The sequence below is a fragment of the Chinchilla lanigera genome, unplaced genomic scaffold (assembly GCF_000276665.1).
Source record: "Chinchilla lanigera isolate Chin_1 unplaced genomic scaffold, ChiLan1.0 scaffold00005, whole genome shotgun sequence".
Lineage (NCBI taxonomy): Eukaryota > Metazoa > Chordata > Mammalia > Rodentia > Chinchillidae > Chinchilla > Chinchilla lanigera.
This window is the reverse complement of record NW_004955406.1, coordinates 9,254,643-9,277,738: the sequence shown is the minus strand read 5'-3', so window position 1 is coordinate 9,277,738 and position 23,096 is coordinate 9,254,643. Positions and strand designations below refer to the sequence as shown.

General features: G+C 34.9%; 1 protein-coding gene across 1 annotated transcript in view; it reads left to right on the top strand.

Moving 5' to 3' along the window:
* Smyd3 (SET and MYND domain containing 3) overlaps window positions 1–23,096 on the top strand; it is a 649,248-nt gene that overhangs the window by 139,874 nt on the left and 486,278 nt on the right. Inside the window, exons 3-5 of the mRNA XM_005374789.2 lie at window positions 5,165–5,272; window positions 6,249–6,306; window positions 11,332–11,468. Coding sequence (XP_005374846.2) covers window positions 5,165–5,272; window positions 6,249–6,306; window positions 11,332–11,468 — 303 coding nt within the window. The remainder of the gene's footprint in view (window positions 1–5,164; window positions 5,273–6,248; window positions 6,307–11,331; window positions 11,469–23,096) is intronic.

Here is a 23,096-nt window from a genome sequence, read left to right as displayed (position 1 = left end):
TGGCAGGGTAATGGATAGTCTTGGCCAGCCTGTACCTTCTGGCCGAGAGCAGACTCATTCAGCGTGCAGCCATCAGTGCACCTTCTGTGGGCCTGAGCTCAGCTGGGAGCCGCTAGATGGAGCCAGCAGCCACTCTTGAGTTCTGAGCTCAGCCAGCCCCTCTCCAAGATGGCTCCCCGCCAGTCACTCCGTGACGTGGGAAGACTGAATCCGCAGCACTCACTGCCAGCCAGGGCAGTCCTTCAAGTCTGTTGCTCCCCTCCACTGCTGCATCTCTCCATGGAGGCCTCTGGGATTGCCAGCAGTCACCCGTGTGTCTGTAGGTTTCAATTGATCTGCTCGGATGGGTCCTGTCTCAGAGAGGAGGCACTGCCAGCTACCTCCTTTTTCTTTGTTGAAGTTCTTCTCTTCACTCCGTGGGCTTCAGTTGGCACTTCAGGTCTTTCCTGGGCCCAGAGCACCCACTTCTCTCCTCCTTGTCTTCCTCACATTGCTATATTCCAGCATCTGGACAGCAACTCTCAGAGAGGCTCTTTCTCTGCTGCTTAATACTCCAACCATCTTGGTGCTCCTCCTTATTATTATGAATATTATTTCTGTCCCAACAATATCTGCATTAAAATAGTGATATTCATGGGCTAGGGATTTAGCTCAGCGGCAAAGCGCCTGCCTGGCAAGTGCAAGGTCGTGAGTTCGATTCCTGGTACCAGAAGAAAAACAAAAAACAAACAAAAATACTGATATTCATTACCGAATACTTGTTAGAAGATTGGAGCATCTTAACAATTCTACCAATAGAGAGTGCCCATTTCTCCATGGCATGCTGTGTATTTTATTCATTTTTGCAAAACTAATGGAAAATATGTTATGTTGTTTCTACTAGCATTTATTTCACTAGCGTGGTTTGTACTTTTTGTTGTTGTTTTGGTCTGGGGATCAAGCCCATTGTCCTGTGCTTGGCAAACCTGTTCTCTGTCCTGAGGTTTATCCCAGTCCTGGTTTTTCTTTGTCAGCCATGAATTTCTGAGTCATGTTGTTCATATAATTTACCTTTTTTTTGAGGTATTTAACCTTAATTATTTGTAGTGTTCTTTTTTATATTGAAGACATTTAACAATGTATCTGTATACATGTTTTCTGGGTTTGTCCTTTGTCTATAAAACTTGTTTGTGGTTTAGGGGCTTTTTTTGTAGTATACAAAAGTTACACATTTTTATATAATTTAGTGTATACATATTTTCTCTTGTGTTCTGGGTTTTATGTTCTGTTTAGAAATACTTTTTCTTCCTTATATGTTATATTCATTCCTGTAAGACAATAAAGGATAATTATCAAATATGTTTTGTTGTTCCTTCTATTTTGTGTGTATGTGCCCATGTAAGTATAATGACTTACTTTCTAATTTAGTTTAGTCCAGTGGTTTTTCAACTTTACAAATGAAATGCCCTTTAGTGATTAAAAACAATTCAGACACCTGATCCTATCTCATGGGTACTGTCAGAATCTTTGGGGTGGCTCCCAGAGTATATATTTAAAAGTCTATATTTATGTGTGAGTATTGCATATATAATGTCGCAGTGTTGTTCTCGTGTTTTCAGTTCTTCTCAGACCACATTTTTATGACAGATTTTTTTGTTGTCTTCATTACTAACTTAAGATGAATTTACATGGCAGTACAATCTACTTAGTTACATATTTTTATAAGAAGAAAAAATTAAAACAATTCATGATAAAGTGTGTATTTGCTATGTAAATGCTCAGGCATGATTAGACTAGAAGACATGATTAATCACCATGTACTATACTTGTACATGTGCACAGTTACTATGGAAAGGGAAATACAAATGCACATTGGAAGACACGTTACATTCTTAACTGAAATACTACAGGTAGTGTTGCCTTTAGGAAGGTGAAATGTTGACTGACTTTATGTAAAATTCTTAAAATGCAGTCTTCCTTTGATTTATCAAAAATTTTAGTGTCGTAAAAGGAGGCTTAGTTTTAGGGTGAACTTTTTTTTTTTCCAGTACCGGGAATCGAACTCATGACCTTGCACTTGCCAGGCAGGCTCTGGGCCACTGAGCTAAACCCCCAGCCCCAGGGTGAACTTTTATAAGCAAATTTTTTTATTGTCACGAAATATTTGGTAGGACATTTAAAAGTTGTGTTGTAGCTGAGCATGGTGATACACACCTGAAATCCCAGCACTCTGGGAGGTTAAGGCAGGAAGACTGAAAGTTTGAACCCAGCCTAGACAATTTAGTGACTTAGCAAGATCATGTCTCAAAATGAAAAAATTAAAAAAGGACTGGGGATGTAGCTCAGGGAGAAGGCCCTGGATTTTTTTTCCTCAGACCTGAAATGAATAAGAAATTAAGAAAAAAAGAAAATGTTATATTTAGTTTGTGATCATTTTTCATTGCATAAACTATCCTACAGTAGGACATCTGCCATCTCATTTCCTATTCATTAAGTGCCCATCATGTTCTACAAGTATTGTGACAAAAATGCTATCATAAATTACCCAAACAGCCCTTGAGATTGGCATTACCCCCATTAGGAACCTTTAGTGTAGCTAATTAAATAAATACTACCAAAATTATAAATACTGTTATAAACACCATCAAAGTTACAGAATTGTGTAGGTTTTGAAGTTGTTTTGAGTTATGCGTGCACTCACATGTGAAATTGTCTCCTGGGTGTTTTAATTTAATTTTTTCTTCTAAAATTCTTCTATTGTTTTCACTTCTTTATGTAATGTGTTAGTAGCCTTTGTTTCCCATGACAATTTATTGTCATTGTGTATGTCATTGTTAATTCTTAATTATGAGAGCATAAAACATTACAGCCAGTATTGTAAACAAAATCTTAATTGCATCTTGAATTGGCCATAATGGAAGAAAAAGGAAAAAAAAGCAAATCAGGAAAGTTACTTTTTGAGAAATGCAGATATTTAAGACTGATGTGTCATTGAGGCTAGGACAGGGTGGAAATTTGTAGAATGAAGATAATGCCTAAAGTTTTTTTTTTTATATATAATTGTCATGTTTTGCTTCATAGTCAAATGGAATTACTTAAAAGGTTTCTTTTCTGTAGTATGATTATTTTTGTAAGCCATATGGTAGCTGAACAATTAATGTTCGAAAAGATTGTTCTTAATATCTTGATGAGGAATACAGTAGGCTGGAACATGTTACTATATATAAAATCAGTTTCAAGTGATGTGATTGCTTTCTATATTTATACCTAAGTGGTCTGATTTGGCTTTTAGATGAAAAAAATGAATGTTGCTTTTCATTGAAGCCAATGGGAACATAAATATGTTCCTCAGTGTTTTCATACAGCAATCTAGGAAAAGCTTTAAGAAACACTTTGTTTAGTTTTTGGCATTAAAAATAAGAGCTCAGTATTAATTATGTTAAAGACCTAAAGTTAAATTTGATAGGAATTGTCCATAATTTGGTTGTTTCATTCCAAATAATATCATCTATCTGATCAATTCATTCAGTACCTGAGTTGTTTTGTGGTTATCTTTCTCTGGAAAGTTACCAGTAGCCTGAGCTTCTCAAATGTTGAAGTTTTAAAAATAGGGCTACAGGTGCCCTTTTATAGTTGAGAAAAAAACTCATTAAGATCTGCTCATTAACCCTGTCACCCTCCAGACTGGGGATTGAAGCCAGTGCTTTTGTACTCAGCTATATCTCCAGACCATTTTTCAGTATTTATTTTGAGACAGGGTCTTGCTAAGTTGTCCAGACGAGGCTCAAACTTGTGATCCTCCTATGTCAGCCTCTCAGAGTGCTGTGATTAGAGATGTGTGTCACCATACCCAGTTTCTTAAAATCTTTTGTCCCAAATTATCTCTGCCTTATTTTTCTGAGTACAGTCTGTTCAGCTGGACATATACTCTGGCAGCTGAACAGATCTAAAGGTGTGTTTTAAGTTACTTCAAGTTACTCCTTGTCACTATGAGGCTCATTCTTCCACATAGTCTCTTCATTAAGAACATCTTCTAGGTTTTTCCCCTTTTATAACCACGTGAGAACTCTCCCAGCAAAATTATGGTTCTCCCTACAGTGAATAATAAAAAATATCAGTACTTTAGTTTCTTGTGAGTGTAAAGACGAGATGAAACAAAGTAAGTACACAGATAAAACTGAGTCAGCTTTACCAGCCTTACTTTCCGGAGGATGGCAACAGGCAAATATATTTTGCAAAGCAGGGTGTACATGATTTTGTGGTCTTCAGACTTGACAATGAACCATATTTTTTGAAAGTGTTTTACACACATAGGTAATTGCAAGTTCAAGGCTAGCTTCTTATATAGCAACTTTTATTTCCACTTAGTTGTATTTTGACTTTGTGACTTAAAGTGAGTACAGACACTACAAACAGTTATATGAAAGATTCTTATAGTTGTGAACTATTCTGGAGACACAGTCCAGTATCTTGACTGGCAATCCTGCCTCAATACTTGGTAAATCTTGACTGGCACTCGTATGACTTAATACTTGGTAAATCTATGTGTTTTCTGTACTGTCAGATGACAGTTATATAAGCCTTTTTTTTTTTTTTTGCCTTGCCTGTGAGCCAACTCAAATAAAAGTAATGCACAAAAATGGTAATAAACTCTCATGTTTAGCATAACAAAGATTTTTTACTTTCTCTTTTTTATGTTTAGGTAGTTTGATAGTTATATCTCAGCTCTACAGTCTTACTTCCTTCATCTTTAATGTAAGGGTAATGTCATCTCTTTCTGAAAATCAAATGAAATGTCCCTTGTTACTTTCTTGGTTAATGTCTTAGAATGCAAAGTAAATGTTAGCAGACCCTCCCACAATATTTTAACCATTTGTGTTTCTGCTTTTCCAGTCTTACTTCTTACAGTTCTTTGGAATCTGCCACCAGCTAGTGACCAGAGGGCAAAATAAAGGACAAGAGTGACCTTGAAGCTGTTAATGCCCATGATTAGTAATTGCTTACTTGGCAAGGAGCAAATCATGGATCATTGACAATATTACAACGTTACTTTCACTTTCTACTTTGCAATTATACTTAGGCTGTTGAAATTAAATTAATATTGATAGTTTTCAGTGTTTGAAACCAGTGTATATGAAAGTAAACTTTTATTTCTCTAATATCATCTCTGCTCTTGTCTTAACAGAAAAAAGCTTGGCAAGACCACAAGCGCGAATGCAAATGCCTTAAAAGTTGCAAACCCAGATATCCTCCTGACTCTGTGAGACTTCTTGGCAGAATTGTCATCAAGCTTGTGAGTATACAACTCATGAAACATGCTAGGATTTTAATTTTACAAAAGCATTTGCTATTGCATTTGCTGGCCATATTTAAGACTGTAATTAAATCCACATTAAGATTGAAAGTGTATTATTCCAGGCTGGTATCTTAAAATAAAAATCTTGTTTTCTTATTAATCATGGAATTAGTGGTAGTGGAGAATCACATGGCTTCCCTGAAAGGCCTTCCATTTTCCTTCCGGAAATAGATATGTGAGGTCCTAAACTTGGGGTAAAAGTATTTAAAATCTCCCACATTGTCTTTTAACTTTTCTACTTTGAACAAATGCACAGGCCATGTGTATCCTTTTTGTTTGTTTCTTCAGTGAGACATTAATTAGATGATAATTAATAATGATTTGAAGGTTACTTATTGATCTTTATGTAGCCTAGATTCATTGAAATGATTTCTTTAGCCTATTTTCATATAGTGCCCAACGTGGATTCTGTGAACTGCTGCTCTCCTCGGAGAACCCTAGAGGCTTTATCATGAGTGTCTCAAATTGTTACAGGCACCTCCAGCTCTGTTCTCTCTTTTGTTTAATAACCTTTTTTTTTGCCACTCTGAAATTTGTAGAGGGTATAAAACACATAAAAGTATGAAAACTTTTTGTAAAATAACTCTGTTTTTGGATATTAAAAACTGTTAGATACAAGTTGCAAGTTAGATTTTATTTGAAAGTTTTTATTGATTAAATAATTCAACCCTAAAAATGATAAAGATTATATAGGAAATTATCTTTTTTTTTTTTTTTTTTTCTCCGGTACCGGGAACCAAACTCACGACCTTGCGCTTGCCAGGCAGGCGCTTTGCCTCTGAGCTAAATCCCCAGCCCCGGAAATTATCTTTTAAATAAACTTTGTTTAAGAGTCTAATGGAGCTCAACCATCCAATTTATGTATTGTAGTAATTTAAATTGTTTTTGATGTTTTCCTCTCTTTACTTCACAGATGGAAAAAGCACCTTCTGAGTCAGAGAAACTTTATTCATTTTATGATCTGGAATCAAGTAAGTGATTGTGAGCGTCTTGAAAGAGAAGAATCTATTACTTGTTTACTAAGCTAGTGAACTATCATTTGTATGGGTGTATGTATGTACGTGTTGTGCTTGTATAATTTATTTATTTAGCTAAGCCCAGTACCCTGAGCTACCATTGAGCTAACCTCAGCCCCAAAACTGCTTTATTTGTGACCTCGTTTTTGTTTCTTTATTATCTGTAACAAACCTAAGAGAAGTTTTCATTTTTATAAACAACTAACACCCTAGTTTATTTAATTTATTTCAGGATAGTTTTGACCTTACAGAAGTTTGTAAATAACCATAAAGATATGCAGACTAGTCAGCATGATGTAACCATTAGTTCAACTGACAAAATTTTTCTTTGACTTTATCTTTTTTTTCTTTCTTCTCTGTCTTGGTTTTCTCTTCTGATTTATTTTTGTCAGGGAAGAATGATATAGGAAGAAAGTGCTTCTAGAGGGCCTTTTAGGGTTACCATTCTTTTGAATATTAAGAGGGCTCTATGACAGTACTGAGCTTAGCTGTTCTCCTAAACTACCACAGCCAATGAGCAGCTCCTTATGATTGAACATCTCTTCAGATCTGGGCATCAAGGAGATTTCAGGATCATTTTATGTTTATATTGGCACAGATTCTCTTCATTGAAGTTGTAAATGATGTCAACCCACAATTAGCTCAAACTCAACAGAGTGAATTTGCTACACAGTTTAATATTTCTGGAGAGAGACAAATAAGATGATGATCTGGTGCAGATTTATGGTTATGGGATCCTTAGTGCCAGTGGTGATAAATTATTATTTAAGAAATCATTGGGCTAATTATTCTGTTGAACAAGTAATTTAGGAAAATATGCAGACCTGACATTAGCAACATAGTTATGCTGTAGTTCAACTTGATATGTCTTTTCAAGTTTAATAGAGAACGAATTAGTCATTTTTTCTTGTATTACTGTTAGATAATTAACACCTCTTGCAGTGGGTTTTGCTATTAACATTAGCCCTGCTCAGTAGCACTGTCATACACACTGCTTTAAGTGGAATTCTTTCAAATATTATCAATTAAATGGTGCACTCTTAGGCTTAATACATCATTTGTGGTATAATTTAAACTGATTTTAAGAGGTTTGTATTAGGTGTTTTTTTTTTTTTGTCTTTTTTGAGACAGGGTCTTTCTATGCAGTTCAGGCTGGCCTTGAGCTCATTTTGTAGCCCAGGCTGGCCTTGAACTGACAACAGTCCTGCTGCCTCAAGCTTTCCGAGTGCTGGGATTACAGGCATGTGCCACCATGACTGGCTTGTGTTAGTTTTTAAACCACCCTCTTTAAAAGAAAAAAAATTGGCAGTGTCTCTTCAAATTTAGAGTGTAAGTCAATGTATCTTTATAATGTATAGTGATAAAATCATGGTGATTAGCATTTCCATCTCAAAATTTTTATAATTTTTATGTGTTGGGAACCTTTGAACTTTTTTCTGGTTGTGAAATACGTCATAAGTTGTTTTTTGTTTTTTTTTTTTTTGTTGTTGTTGTTTTTTTTGTTTTTCTCCGGTACTGGGAACCGAACTCACGACCTTGCGCTTGCCAGGCAGGCGCTTTGCCGCTGAGCTAAATCCCCAGCCCCCGTCGTAAGTTGTTATAGAGTATATTTAACATACTGTACTATAGAACAGTGTGGTAGATTGACAACTGGTGGTCAACTTAAAACCCCCAGCTAAACTGAGGAAGCATGGTGCTGGGTGTGGGAGGCCCACCTGGGGACTGTTGCCAGCAGCGTAAGAGGCAGACCTGGAGGAGGAGAAGGAGGCTTTTGAGAACAAAAAAGGCTGCTGAGAGCAGAGAAAGGCTGTTGGAGCTGGTAGAAGCTGTAAGGAGCTGTTGGTTCCGTTGGAGGAACTCATCATGCTGGCTTTCCTGATGAACTTAGTTGTTTTCATCCTCCCGAGGAGCTCAGGACCTCGTTGGCACTGAGAATAGCTTCAGTTCACTTTGGGTGAGCTCTGATCCTTACTTTCAGCATTGCTTCCTAGCTCCAGAGGGGAAGATGGTGCACTGCCAGTCTCCAGGAGCAGCTTGCTGCATTGGCTTTCCTGATGGGAACTCAACCATCTTGTTCATCAGAGGATGGCTGTGGTACCTTCTGGGGGAGCTCTGGTTCTTACTTTGAGCGTTGCTTCCTGGCTCCAGTGCAGATCCCTCAGTCTGCTAGCATAGATCCTTCATCCTGCTGGCACAGACTTCCTAGATTCCACCACAGACCTTTGGGCCTTCGCACTGCAGATCCATGAAACAGGCCTGCATGAGATGTTGTAATGGGCTCTGGGTCTCCAGGTGGATTCGTGGAAGGCATTGTTATGAGCTCTAGGTATTCAGCTGGACTCATGCAGGACATTTTCGTGGGATGCAGTCCCTCGGCTGGTGGATTCCTTGGTCTATAGTTGTGGGCAGATTTCTTCCACTCTTTTGTGTATCGTTCTTTGGGTGACTATTATAAATAATCATATAAAGTATGTGTCCTGTATTATATTGTGTCCCCTTGCAAAAATATGCCCCAAACCATAACAGTATTATTAATTCCTCCTATCTAACTGTATTTTGTTACATATTATCTAACCTCTTTATCTATCCCTTCCTCGTAGTGTCTAGTGATAGTGACCCACTACTCTATGAGGTTGAGGGAGGATGTAATGTTTTTTTTTTATGTCTGATTTATTTCAGTTAACATGTCTATCTCATTTTTTATGTCTAACATTTCATTGTGTGTGTGTGTATAGTATATAATTACATTTTATTTATCCATTTACTTATTTATGGATATTATGTTTATTCTGTATTTTGACTTTTTGAATAGTGCTGCAATAAACATGGGAGTGTTGGTGACTTTTTTGTGAGTATGCTGGTGACTGTTTGATATAATGATTTTATTTCCTTTGTATATACTCAGTCATGGAATTACTAGAGCATAAACTAGTCCTATTTTTAGCCACTAAAGGAACTGCCATATTGTTTCCCATAGTGGCCTTACTAATTTGCATTCCACCAACAGTCTTCCAGCATTTATTTTTGTCTTTTGATAATAGCCATAAGATAGGAATGAAATCATATCTCATTATTTTGATTTGCATTTCCCTAATGATAAGTGATGATGAACAGTTTTTCCCCTTGTTGGCTATTTGTAAAACTTCTTTTGAGAAATGTGTACTCAGATCAAGTCCACATTGTTGATTGGACAATTATTATTATTTATTTTATGCTGTTGAGTGGTTTTAAGTTCCTTATGTATGCTGGATATTAATCCCCCATGAGATGAATAGTTTGCAAATTTCCTTCCATTCTGTAGATTGTCCTTTCATTGTATTGATTGTTTTCTTTGTACAGAAAGTTGTAAGTTTGGGGATGGGGATTTAGCTCAGTGGCGCTGGGCCTGCCTGGCAAGTGCAAGGTCATGAGTTTGATTCCGGTACCAGAAAAAAAACCAGAAAGTTGTAAGTTTGATATAAAACGCTTTGCCAATTTTCTTTTATTGGCTGTGCTTTTAGGGCCATATCCAAAAGAATCTTTGCCTAGACAAGTATCCAGACTTTTTCCTTTATGTTTTCTTCTAATAGTTTCATGGTTTGGGGTGGTACATTTAAGTCTTTGATCCATTTTTAGTTGATTTTTGTGTATGGTGAAAGTTAAAAGACAAGTTTCATTCTTTTACTTAAGGATGTCCAGTTTTCCCAACACTGTTTATTGATGATGCTGTCACTTCTCTACTATTTGTTCCTGGTACCTATATTTAAAATCAATTGCCTGTGTATATATAGTTGAATTTCTAAGTTCTTTATTCTGTAGCATTGGATCTATGTTCATTTTTATGCCAGTACTATGCTATTTTGGCTACTATAACTTTGTAGTATGTTTTGAAGTCAGATATTGTGACGCCAGTAACTTTTCCTTTTTGTTCAGGGTTGCTTTGGTTATTTGCAGTCTTTTCTGGTCTTATGTGATTTTTATGGTTATTTTTCCTATTTCTGTGAAGAATGTCATTGTTATTTTAATGGGAGTTGCTTTGAATCTGAAGGTCACTTTGGGGAGTATGGACATTTGGACAATGGAAATTCTCTCAAGCCATGTATATGGAATGTCTTTTCATTTTTTGATGTTCTACATATCTCTCATCAGTGTTTCACAATTTTCATTGTAGAGATCTCTTACTTCCTTGGTTAAGTTTCTTCCTAGTTATTTAATTTTTGAGCAGCCATTGTGAATGGGATTGCCCTCTTGATTTCTTTCTTCAGTAAGTTTATTAGTGTATAAACATCTTACTGATATAAAAATCTTGCTGATTTTTACATATAGCAGCTTCACTGAATTCACTTATTGGTTCTAACAGTTTTTTGTAGAGTCTTTTTCTTCAGGCCAGACACAAAGAGAAACACAACCAGAATCATGTCTGTATGTTTGGTTTAGAGCAGTACCACATATGTGTATTTAACCTTAAAGTAACTTGCAGCTAAGATTTCTTTAGCTGGCCCATTTTTCTTCATTATGTACATTCTATATGACAAATTTCAGTTATTTGAACTTTATCTGAACTTTTTACTTTTCATTTTCTGTCATTTTGCCTTTCAGATGATATAGTTTATCATTTAGTTATGACCTAGTTTTAAACTGTTGCATGGAAAAGTCAATTTAAATTCACTGACTTAATAAGGACTTACGGTTTGCACATGTGCAAAGGATGATGTAGCAAATCAGATAACACACAACCTTGCTGATTTTGTTTTTAATGCTTTTTAATCTATATGTGTGGGGTTTTTTTTGATAGATATTTGATCTTGCATTGTAGATAAAGTTTGGCAGAGTTTAATTGATAACATGGATTCTGATTTATAGTTGTTAAAAAAAATGAAAAGATGTCAACATGAAATGTACGGCAGGAAGTAATCTGATTTAACAGCCAGTGCTGAACAACTGAAAATTACCCATGAAGTTCACTTTGTGATTGTGCTATTTATTTTCTTATTTAAAAAGATATTAACAAACTGACTGAAGATAAGAAAGAGGGCCTCAGGCAGCTTGCAATGACATTTCAGCATTTCATGAGAGAAGAAATACAGGATGCCTCTCAGCTGCCACCAGCTTTTGACATTTTTGAAGCCTTCGCAAAAGTAAGTGTTAAATTTCATCTCTTTGCTAATGCCATAAATCATGCCTTTGCCCCGGTTTATGTTGTTGGTAACAAAAAAGTCTAGAAATTTGGGGAATCCAACACCTTTAATACCTGTTTCACGCCCCTACCTAAATGAGTGCACAATGAGAGAATGTGTTTTGTATACTAAAAAGGTTTTGCTTTTTCTGTTTTATCTGTATTTGTGTTTTGGTGTAAACCATGTTCATTATCAACCCTAAGATATATGCTCTCTTTCCTCAAAAGAAAACAACATATCCCTTTATTTCTTACTAAAGGCTTGAAGTTTATCATTGTATACATTGAGTTTTGTGTTTATTAGCTTAGAATAGAGCCTGCATTTTAAGTGAAAATTTTATTGGAATCCATTTCTGCTTATGTAAGTTATAAAAAATATGAAAGCATAGCCATTTCTAATTTTAAATTAATTGCCTAAAAATCTATTTTCGTATTTCAGATCATTACAGTTCAAGGTTAGAGATAGAAAATAGGTTTTATTTAATATTTCATCTCTGGTTTTGTAGAAATAGTTACATGAAGTGTTCTTTTTTTGTTTGTTTGTTTGTTTGTTTGTTTGTTTTTGTCTTTTGTCTTTTCTTCTGGTATCAGGAATCAAACTCACGACCTTGCGCTTGCCCGGCAAGCGCTTTGCCGCTGAGCTAAATCCCCAGCCCCTCATGAAGTGTTCTTTTAGAAAGTAATTCTAAAGGTTTGGCTTGGTCCTGGGAGGCAGAGTGTGGTGATTAATTCTTGATATTCTACCCTGAGATACTGATAACATTACATATCCTTTCCTCACTGCCACGGATCTATTATCTGTATGTTCTCATATTGTATGTGTGGGTTTAGTACTGATCATATTGTATAATAACAAATAGAATTTTAACAAGTAAAATTTTACATTTTAAGATAATTTTGCCATTTATTTGGCAACTTTTAAGTGCACATTTCATGTTATATTTACCCCACATTTTAAGGTATACTTTTAAAGCTACCTTTTATAAGAAATTCAATTATAGTTAGTTTGATTGCTAGGGCTTTATTCTACTTTTTCTCAAATGTATTTTTATTCTTTAAAGTATATTCTTATGAATTTTCTGAAAAATATCATCTTAGCATTATAATTCTGTTTTGCTCAATTCAATGATTTGGACTCAATTCAAAATATAGTGTTTAATTATAATTCATCTGAGAAATTTCTTGATTATTTCATATGATTCTAAAAATTGTAATGTATAGTAGTGCCTGTGTACAATGCAGACAGGTTCCCTTCATGTGAAACACTGTGAGAACACCTACTAAGGATTAAAAACATACCTTATGATAACTGTTATTTCATTCCTAGTAGTAGGACTGTGGCCATTCTGTGACATTATTTTGGTTGTTAAAGAATGTTTAAAGGCTAATTACAAGTTCAAGTGTGCACATATGCCTTCCTAAACCTAAGGGATTAACTTTTACCTTTACCCCATTAAGAAGATGGGCTTTTGTGGACCTAAGTAAACAAGATCCTGTTTTCTGTTTTGGCTTCTTCCCTCCCTCCATCTTTCTATTCCTTCCATTCTTTCTCTTTTCTTAGATTAATGTCAGTTCTGTGCAGGTATTAGAAATGCTAAGCTTTTGTTTTAGCTAATCTCATTGTCACTGAAGGCATAAGGAATTCTGAGAGCTTTTCTAAATTTGTTCATATCTTATTTCTTTTTGAATTTTTTTTTTTATTTTTTGGTTTTTTGGTTTTTTTTTGGTACCGGGAATCGAACTCATGACCTTGTGCTTGCCAGGCAGGGGCCGTGCCACTGAGCTAAATCCCCAGCCCTTTCCTTTTTGACTTTTGGATTATGGACATTTTCAAACAAACACAATAGTAGATAGAGTAGGATTATGAACTCTCATATTTCAATCACCTAGTTTCAATAATTTTCAGACTTGTCATATATCTGATAGTTTTAATACTTAAATTTTACAAAGATATTTTTTTCCTTTGTTTCAATTTCCCAACATTCATTAGAATTAATCCTTTGTTTTGCAAGACTCTTGACCCTCTCTCTGAGAAGTGTTCTACTGAATTCTCTTAGTACATTCAATGGCTTGCTTGTTCGTTCTTTCTTTCTTTCTTTCTTTCTTTCTTTCTTTCTTTCTTTCTTTCTTTCTCTTTCTTTCTTTCTTTCTTTCTTTCTTTTTTTCTTTCTTCTCTTTCTTCTCTTTCTTTCTTCCCTCCCTCCCTCCCTTCCTTCTCTTCCTCTCTCTCCTTCCGTCCTTATTTCCCTCCTTCTTTTGACCTCTCTCCCCTTCCTTTCATCCTTTTCTCCTTTCCTTCTTACCCTCCCACTTTTTTTTCTTCTCTTTCTGGGTACTATGTGTGAACCACTCTTGGTATAGGATTATAGGAAAATGTGCATAATTATAAAACTGAAAATTACCTGTCATGGCAAAACCCATGCAGATTTTATTTGAAGATATATGTATGTATATCAGCCTTGTACTGGACCCGAAAGGAAAGGCACCCCTAGAGGATGAAAAGTCCATAATCTTGAGAGTATGTTTCATTGCCTGATGAGTTGATGTCTTCTTCTAATGAAAACTTGTGGTTCATGCCCTAAAAGTTGGCAGTTTATATTTTGAGCCCTCCTAAGTTTATGGTGGAAAAATAGTATATCTCTTCTGGTTCTCAGTACAATATGCTTTTGCTGCTTAAATTTTTGGTTTTATCTGGAAACTTTTCTGCCATTATATTGTAGACCTTACTGAGCAGTCATTTTGTGGGTTGTTTTTTGAAATATTCTTCTTTTGTCCACTACTTTTTTTTCTTTTTGTACTGGAGATTGAACCTATGGCGCCATGCATGCTAGGCAAGTACTCTACCACTGAGCTATGTCCCAGCCCTTGTTTGCCCATTTCTTAATGTCAGTCTTAGACTTTCATTTCATACCTCTGCGTAAACACACACATGAACAGCAGCTGGGTTTAGATAGTTCAGATTCACTCTAACTATATCCTGTCCTCTCATGAATATTTTGCTTGGGTGGAAAAACTACACAGCATGAGATGTAAGAAAGAGATTTTTCTAGTCATGAATATCAAGGGGGACCTCACACTAGAAGTAAAAATGGACCTGTATTTCAGAAGAGCAGCTGGTGTTGGGAACTAAAAGTGCTGGTAGGGAGTTGGTGGTGATGTCCAACTCTCTGAGCTGAGGAAAAGGAAGTACTAGCTGTGGGATGCAGGTTTCAGTTATATTTAGTAATCCCAAGAAGAATGTGCATGAATGCTCATACTTAACATATTTTGTATTAGGTGGCAGTAGAAAATTTGTATGGGCAATGATAGCTCCAGAATTTCCATGGAGGAAGGCCTTTCAAATGCTCATCTGGTGGATAGATAGAGAGGTTGAAGCAATTTACTTCCAGCCTTATTTGCATAGTAATTTCTTAAACTTAGGTTGTGTGTTCCTTAGAAGTGTATGGTTGAATGCAATAAAATATGAAGTGTGGGGAATGGAAGGTGGCCACAACAGAAAAGGTGCCCGAAGGGTAGGAGGTGCACTGGAGGTATTGGTTAGCAAGAACACAGGAGGTGTGATTATTTAGACGCTCATGATAAACAAGGCCATGTTCATCTCTGCTGGTTCTGTTTGCAGTTGTTTAGAAAGAGACAGTATATGTCTCCATCCTAACAAATGCTTCTTCCTTCCTGCTCCGTGATTTTGTTCCTTTCATTTCCATCCTCAGACATATTTTCTGATTTAAGTTTTGAAGTGGGTTTATCTTGGAGCAACAGCTGCTTTTATTGATTGGGTCCTAAACATTTCCTTCAGATACAGAAAATATGCGTGGTATTATTTGTAATTACTAACTCTAAGGTCTTAAAATTACAGGCAGTGAGAGGACAGGTTTAAGTGGGAGGCTGTAGTATGGTGGTGAGATTGCTTTCCCCAGACAAGAAAATGAAATTCAATCTCAATTTGCTCATCTGTAAATGGGAACAATAATAGAATTTATTTCTTAGATAAAAGTGAGGCTTAATTATAAGGTGCTTAGGAGAACATTTGACACATATTATTAAGTTTTTGTACTGTCGCCTGCACTTCTTTGCCTTACTGATACTGGAATTAAAATGCAGTGTTTTATATCTCCCTGTGCTGTCATAGAGCCAAGAGCACACTCTGCAACTGATTGTAAACTAGTTTCACATGGTTGCTCACAGTTGTGCCCAGTGCTAGTGTCTCTTGAGATGCTGAGAATTACCTGTCTGGATGAGAAGAAATTTTGCATACAGGAAATAGTTTCACATAGTAAGCTTTTTTGTTTTCAGCCCATTGGAACTTTGGACAAAAATTCACTATAAACTGCATCCATGGCAACTCCATGGTTTCAGAGTAGTTTCTTGGGATTTCATGTAGGAAATGTAAAAATAGGTTTCCTCTGATGATTTTTCACACATGCATATATCTTATTTTATTTTTTTATTTTTTATTTTTTTTTTTCCAGTACTAGGAACTGAACTCAAGACCTTGCGCTTGCCAGACAGGCGCTGTGCTACTGAGCTAAATCCCCAGCCCCCACATGCATATATCTTAAGAGGATGGAATTAAAGTATAAGTATTTTAGTTATCGTAATTTACTGAAATAACATGGAATGTGCAGTATTTCTCTATTCATTCCTTCATAACATACACTAATAATTGTTGGTGATGCTTATTAATAGGATAAACTTAATTTCCTGTAACAGGTTTTGAGGTTATTTGCTAATCACAGAAAATATTTCTTAGAGGTTATTGTTTGAGATTCTAGAAAAATATCTGTCTTTTTCTGGACTTCTTTCTTTTGCAGAAATGTATTTGGCACATTGATTAGAAATGTGATAAGATATGAACAATAAAATAGAAAATGGGCTAGTTCCATAGAACATTTCAAAACAGATAAAAGTGACTTTCCTAACCACAAAACATATGTCATTGTTAGCATTTCCAGAGCCTTGAAAAATACTGTTTAATTTTACAGTGTTTTGCAAGTGGCACAGAATTTTTTGATTAGAAATTTCACATCTGTTTGAGATGCTCTTTATTTCTTTCAGACAAATTAATCATTTTAGTAGCCTATTATTTTTATTCTTTAAGGCTTATGTATGACCTCCAGGATTGTCTTTCTAAAATCTAATTTTTAATGCCTCTAACTACAGCTGATTTCTCAATGTGCACTGTGATTGTATAGATTTGAACGAGTGTTTTTGGAAGTTTTTTATATTATAATGCTTAAGTCTTATATTCTGACTAAATTCTTTTTCTTTGGGAGAGAATATTTTTTACTGAGAAGCAATGGAGAAATATGTTAAACTAAGAATCTTGCTAATTCATAGTAAGAGGAGAAATAGTGATTTGATATTTTGAGGCATGTTAGAAACGTGGCCAAAACACTCAGTAATGATATTATATTGAAAAGTACCACTTGTAATTGGCTCGTATGTACCTCTAAGACCTACCAGTGTTAATAAGTAACTTGCATGATATTCTTCCATGACCTCATGATTTTAGTAAAATGTATAAGTCAACACACAGGAAAAATTACTAAATAATAATTTTTATGTCCTTTTTATTCTCTGGTGAATGGTATACCTTAGTAAGAAGCAAGAATGAAGTTGATCATAATATACTGTTTTAAATCCTAAATTTTCACTTCCTTTAGCCATGTAGGTATACTGGTGTGCTATTACTACAGTGTTGCAGACAGTCTAATTTGATGGTAGAATATTACATCAGGTCAGGAGTATGTGTGTGTTTGCTACTTAAGGGTTCATGCAGGACCAAACTTACAGCCTTTTTGTTGATGAGCTCAGTTGGGTTTCACTACTATAGCATGCTATAGAGTAGTAAAGAAAGCAATCTTTTGAATTAATAAAGTGATGGATTATCTAATTACAAAGTTGATGTGAAATGGCAGCATGATAACTTTGACTGCATTACCAAATGATCCCAGTGACTGATCAGATGTGCCTGGGTTCCATTAAAGAAAAATATGCCATTAAATATTTAACACTAAAAATGAGTAGACACACAGGATTGCTACCTCTAATCACCGATGTGTGTGTATCTATGTGTTTGGTGGTAACTACTAAATGAAACTGCTCAGAACAGCTGCTGAAAGACTTACTTATTTGGGTTATACTTCTTTAATGGTTTTAACTATAGCAGACAAACAACCAAAATACCTAACTACTCACAGGTCTTGGAATTCTAATGATATAGTGATACACTTCTGATTTATATGCTTTTGTAATTTTACAACAAATTGAGTCTCTAAGTAGAGTCAAGAGACAATTATTGTCAAAAGTGTTCTTAATTCTTTTTTTTTTTTTTTGGTACTGGGAATCAAACTCAGGACCTTGCTCTTCCAGGCAGGCACTTGTGCCGCTGAGCTATATCCCTGGCCCTCAAAAGTGTTCTTTAGCTTTCAAATAAAGTGACATTTGTAGGACATTTGGGCCTTTTCAGAGAAAAACAAGTTAGTATCTGAATTTTTTTTTTTTTTTTTTCCTGGTACCAGGAATCAAACTCACGACCTTGGGCTTGCCAAGCAGGCGCTGTGCCACTGAACTAAATCCCCGGCCCCTGTATCTGAATTTTTTTATCTGAATTTTTAATGATGACGTTTATCATAGTCATCATTTTTAGCCATTTGGTCAATATTTCTCTTAATTTTATGTGTAAATATAACCTACGTTGGAAAACAAGTTGTTTGAATTTTTAATGAGGGCACTTATTTTTAGCCATTTGGTTAATATTTCTCTTTATTTATATGTAAATAACCAATGATGGGTTGGTATTTATTTATCATAGTTAAAGACCAGATGCTAGCTAACTTCTGAAGCTGGGGAAGAATAATTAGTAAGTGCTTTATCAGCATTTTTATTTATACCTGTGTTTGTCAAGGTTAATTGCTTATGTAAGGGCTAGTGCTTTGATTAAACGTATTGCTGGATAACCACGTTTGCCAAGGCTTGTTGCCTTCTCTATGTGAGTGTATAACGTGCCATTAATTCAGATAAAGGTGGTATTTTTAAAGTGACAATATGTCATTGTGAAATGGCAAAGGTTACTTTTATTGCTTTGGTTTTTCTCTAGTGAAAAAATTTTTCCTAGGATACTATTTCCATATTAAAAGATCACTTGGAATCAGGAATTACATCTTTTTTTTTTTTTTTTTTTTTTGTCTTTTTGAGACAGGGTCTCACTGTGCAGTTCAGGCTGGCCTTAAAGCTCACTTTGATCTTACTTATTTTGAACCCCTGGCAACCTTCCTGGTATGCAATAGGTGTTTAATTGTTGATTGGATGCAGGCATGTGTAAAAACTGTGTTCTTTTTCTCTTTGTGGAGAACACTTTGATAAATATTTTTTTTAAATTATGCAAACTATAAGTATGAAAGTTTAGGCAAAAAGACTTCTTTAATGTGATAAAATTCATAGAATTTAGCAAGTTAGTTAGTAGCTCATAATCATAAGGACTGCTGTTACTTTCAGTTTGTTAGTCAATGCTGGATTATATAAATCATTCCAAGGCCTGGGAAACTTTTTTTGGTAAAAGCTTACATAGTAAATATTTAAGGCTTTGCAGGCAGGAGACAAAAGTGAGTTATAATTGTTCCATGGGATATGATCTCTGTGGAAACTTCTTCAAAAATTTTAATTCTTTAAGATTTACAAATACCTGTCATCTTGTTTTGAAATCCTGTATTGTTTTTATTGTTTTTGTGTTGTTTAGTTTTTGTCTTTGATATAATTAATAATGGTTGTTATATTACATATTATTATCTTCAGTGAAGTTGCTCAGATGTAAGAATGCAAGATTGATCAAACAATTAAAGAGAATAAAAAGTAATAATAAAAAATATTACAAATGATACAGAGCTTTACTAAACATGATGGTAGGAATTCAACAATGGTTCTTATATTGCATATTGTTGTCTTCCAATTAGTTGTTCAGATTACCAGATATAAGCATGCAAAATTGGTCAAGAAAACAAAATTTAAGCATTAACTGTTCCTTTCAATAAATCAATAGACATCAGCAGAAGCAAATTATAAATACATATTGTCCATGTTTATCACTGTGTTTCCCTGAAAATAATACCTAACTGGAAAATAAGTACTGATTGTTCCATGGTGATGGTGAGTGGCATGCAGATGATCATACCTTGCTATTCTCTTGCTTGGAGCCTACTCTGTAATGACAGGTAAGGCAAAATGATTAGGGTTGGCATTTTTGATCTCTAGTTTTTCAAGGCTGATTATTTTCCAATTAGGTCTTATTTTCTGGGAAACATGATACACAATATGATAGCTCAAAATATGTATTTGTTATGGAATGGCTAAATCAAACTCACTAATGTATGCATTACATCGCATACTTATGGTGTCATCTTTTTAACTCTGCCCTTGGCCTCCTACTAATGAAACTTAGTTTATGGACACTCAGCATTGATTTTCATATAATTTTCACATACCCTGAAATCTTCATTTTATTTTCCCTTGTACTGTTTCAAAATGTAAGGAAACATTTTTAGTTTGCAGGTCATACAAAAACAGATGGCAAATCCAGGCCGTTATTTGGCAATATCTGAATTAACCTTTGTAAGCCAGAACATGTTTTGCACACATTAGGAGAGAGACTATGCTGTCAGAAAATTCTTTAATTAAAAAAGAGGAACCATTCTATCTTCTAACAAATCATCAGTTCCTCAGTTTTACATTGGTAATCATATTTGTTAACATATATGTGCATATAATAATTTGTATTTATTATTTTAACCAAGATAATTTAATTCAGTAACTTTTAAAAAGCTTCAGTTCAATAAAAGAGTGGAAGGGATGCATTCATTTTACTAAAGAGAGACAAAAATATAATTGTCAATTGAAATAAGTACTTTATTAATGGCTTATGTACTTAAAATGATATGCTTCATTTTTTGACTAAAGGTATTATATTTTGTTATTTTCCCTCAAAATGAAATGTAAAGATACAGTTTTCTATTAGAAATATTTTGGTTGTGGGGCTGGGGATTTAGCTCAGTGGCAAAAGTGCCTGCCTGGCAAGCGCAAGGTCGTGAGTTTGGTTCCTGGTACCGGAGAAAAACCAAAACCAAAACCAAAAAAAAAAAAGAAATATTTTGGTTGTACAACTCAGATTCAAATGTTATTTTAGTCTTTGGATTTTTTTTAGATTATGGATTATTATCTACAGACTTTTTTTATGACTTGGCTCTTTCCATTACAATTGAAAAGGACCTTTCATGGAAGAAGAAGAAACAAATACGTTTTAAGTGTATAAAAATAATAATGAAAAATTGTGATAAACTGCACTTACAAATTTTATAGCAGGCAGAAAAAGTTATAATTTTGAGGGTAGAAAAAGGATACTGCCATTGGGCATTTCAGGTGACTTGCTATATTCAAGAGGTAAGGAAGTGAATTTGGGGATGACTCTGTAAGCAAAATTATTAAAAGTGCATATCCTGATCGGAGGGTGGGTAGTTTCTCTACTATTTGCAGAAGTTGATTTGCTTTGAAATTTTCATGTTCAGTAACTAGTGTTACATGTTTAAAGAGACATATTCAAGTAAATGTTCATATCTAAAGCATGATGAAAGGACAGAAAGGTGTATCATATTATGCACATTGAATATTGTTCACTATCTGAAAGTGCTTTATTATAATTAGAGTGCTTCAAGGATGTATCAGGCTGCCATAGTACAGTTTAAAGTTAACTGTCCTAAGGATTAGAGTCAAATACCAGAATAGGTAGTCTCTGTAAGTATAAAAGAGGGTTAGGTTATACTAAAATGCTCTTTGAGTTTATGAACTTATGATATTCATAGTGCATCATGGAGGAATGGAATCTATTCCAAGTCTATTTTCTCTCTTTATTGAAATCCTGCTTAACTTAGTTTTAAGGTTTTAGCTCAAATCTTTGATGGAATTTGCCTGACTAGGATTGGTCTTTCCCTGTTATAAAATCAGTAGTCTGTAGCATTCTCTGTGTCAACCATTTGGCAATTGAGAATATTTTCCTTTTTTTTTTTAACAGCTACAGGTATATGTCTTTGTTTACTAGGTTCACACAAACATTGTGAGCTTTTTGAGAATAGGAGTCATGTTTCCCTAGATCCTTCCTTAAGCCTAATAGAATCATACAGTTGTAGGCTGGAAAGATCACACAAACTATCTGGTGTCACAACCTGCTCACTTTTTCCCTCTCCCTTTCCTGCGATGTATCAGTTGCTGCTCAGAAAAGGCTCTTCTATCAACAAGAAGAAAGCTGGGATTTAAGTCTTGTGTGCTTAATCTAATGTACTTTCTGTTTGATGCCTAGGTGTTAAAGAATTACTGCTAAGCTGAAATGAAGATATGATACAACCAACAAGTTAAATTATAAACAGCCTTTAAGCAATATCTGTTCCTTATAGTGAAGATTATATATATAAAGCCAGAACATTAAGAATAAGTTATACAGTTGCATTTAAAAAATTTTTGATTAATTTTTTGGGTACATTTTACATATACACAATGATTACATTCATCAGAGGGAGTTTGTACTGTCCGTGACCTATCTTGGTTCTTCTTTTTTCCTCAATCTCCCTTCCTCCCTTCAACCCGTCTTTCCCTTCTTATTTACAATAGCTTTGTTTCCATTTTCTTCCTTCTGTTCTCTTTTTTCTTTTCCCTTTCTTCCTTTCCCCCTTCCTCTCCCTAGATCCTCTTTCTTGTGAATTATTTCTTAATATTTCACAGTATCTTTTGTATACTTTGATCCTTGTTTACACATTCAGTATCTCACACCAGCGAAGTTCTTATCAGCATTTGGAAATAGATTATATTATCTCTCTGATGATGAGTTTCAACTCCAGAGATTCTTCATGTCTGTATGTAAATGATTGTGTTTTTCCAAAGTAGCTGGATACCTAACCCTTTAAATAGTTATAAACAATTTCTATGTTACATATTGATAGTATACATATTTCCCAGTTTTTTTGCCCTATACTTGAAAAAAGCTAGTAGAAATAGACCCTGGCACTGACCTATATGTTATAGCAATAGATCGAAGGAAAATTGAGGGATTTACTGCAAGTTTCCTAATGTTAACACTCACCTATTTTACTTTCCTTGCTTTTAACACTACAGAGTGTATCTATATCTATATCTATATATCTTTTTACATTTATGTTCTATAGCAATCTTTTGAGTTATTATGGTTATTGTGCCTTTTCAGAGTGAGGACATGCATAGTCACACTATTTTCATCTAGTTTTTGTTTGTCATTACTTTTTCCAGTGCTGAGGATCAAACTGAGGGCCTCATCTGTGCTATGCAAGCATTGTACCACTGAGCTGCATCTCCATCCCAGTCATACTAATTTAAAATAACAGAATCCGAGCTTTAACATGGCTCTCTTGGTTTTAGATTTCCTGTTTTTCCCATTTCTAGATACTGCATTTGGTGCTATATTCATTTTGTGTTAGAGCTCTAATTATGAGCTATCACAGGCCTTAGGAACTAACTCTGGCATGAGAATAGGAATATTTGATAATATTTCTCTCTGTAGTACTAACATATTGCT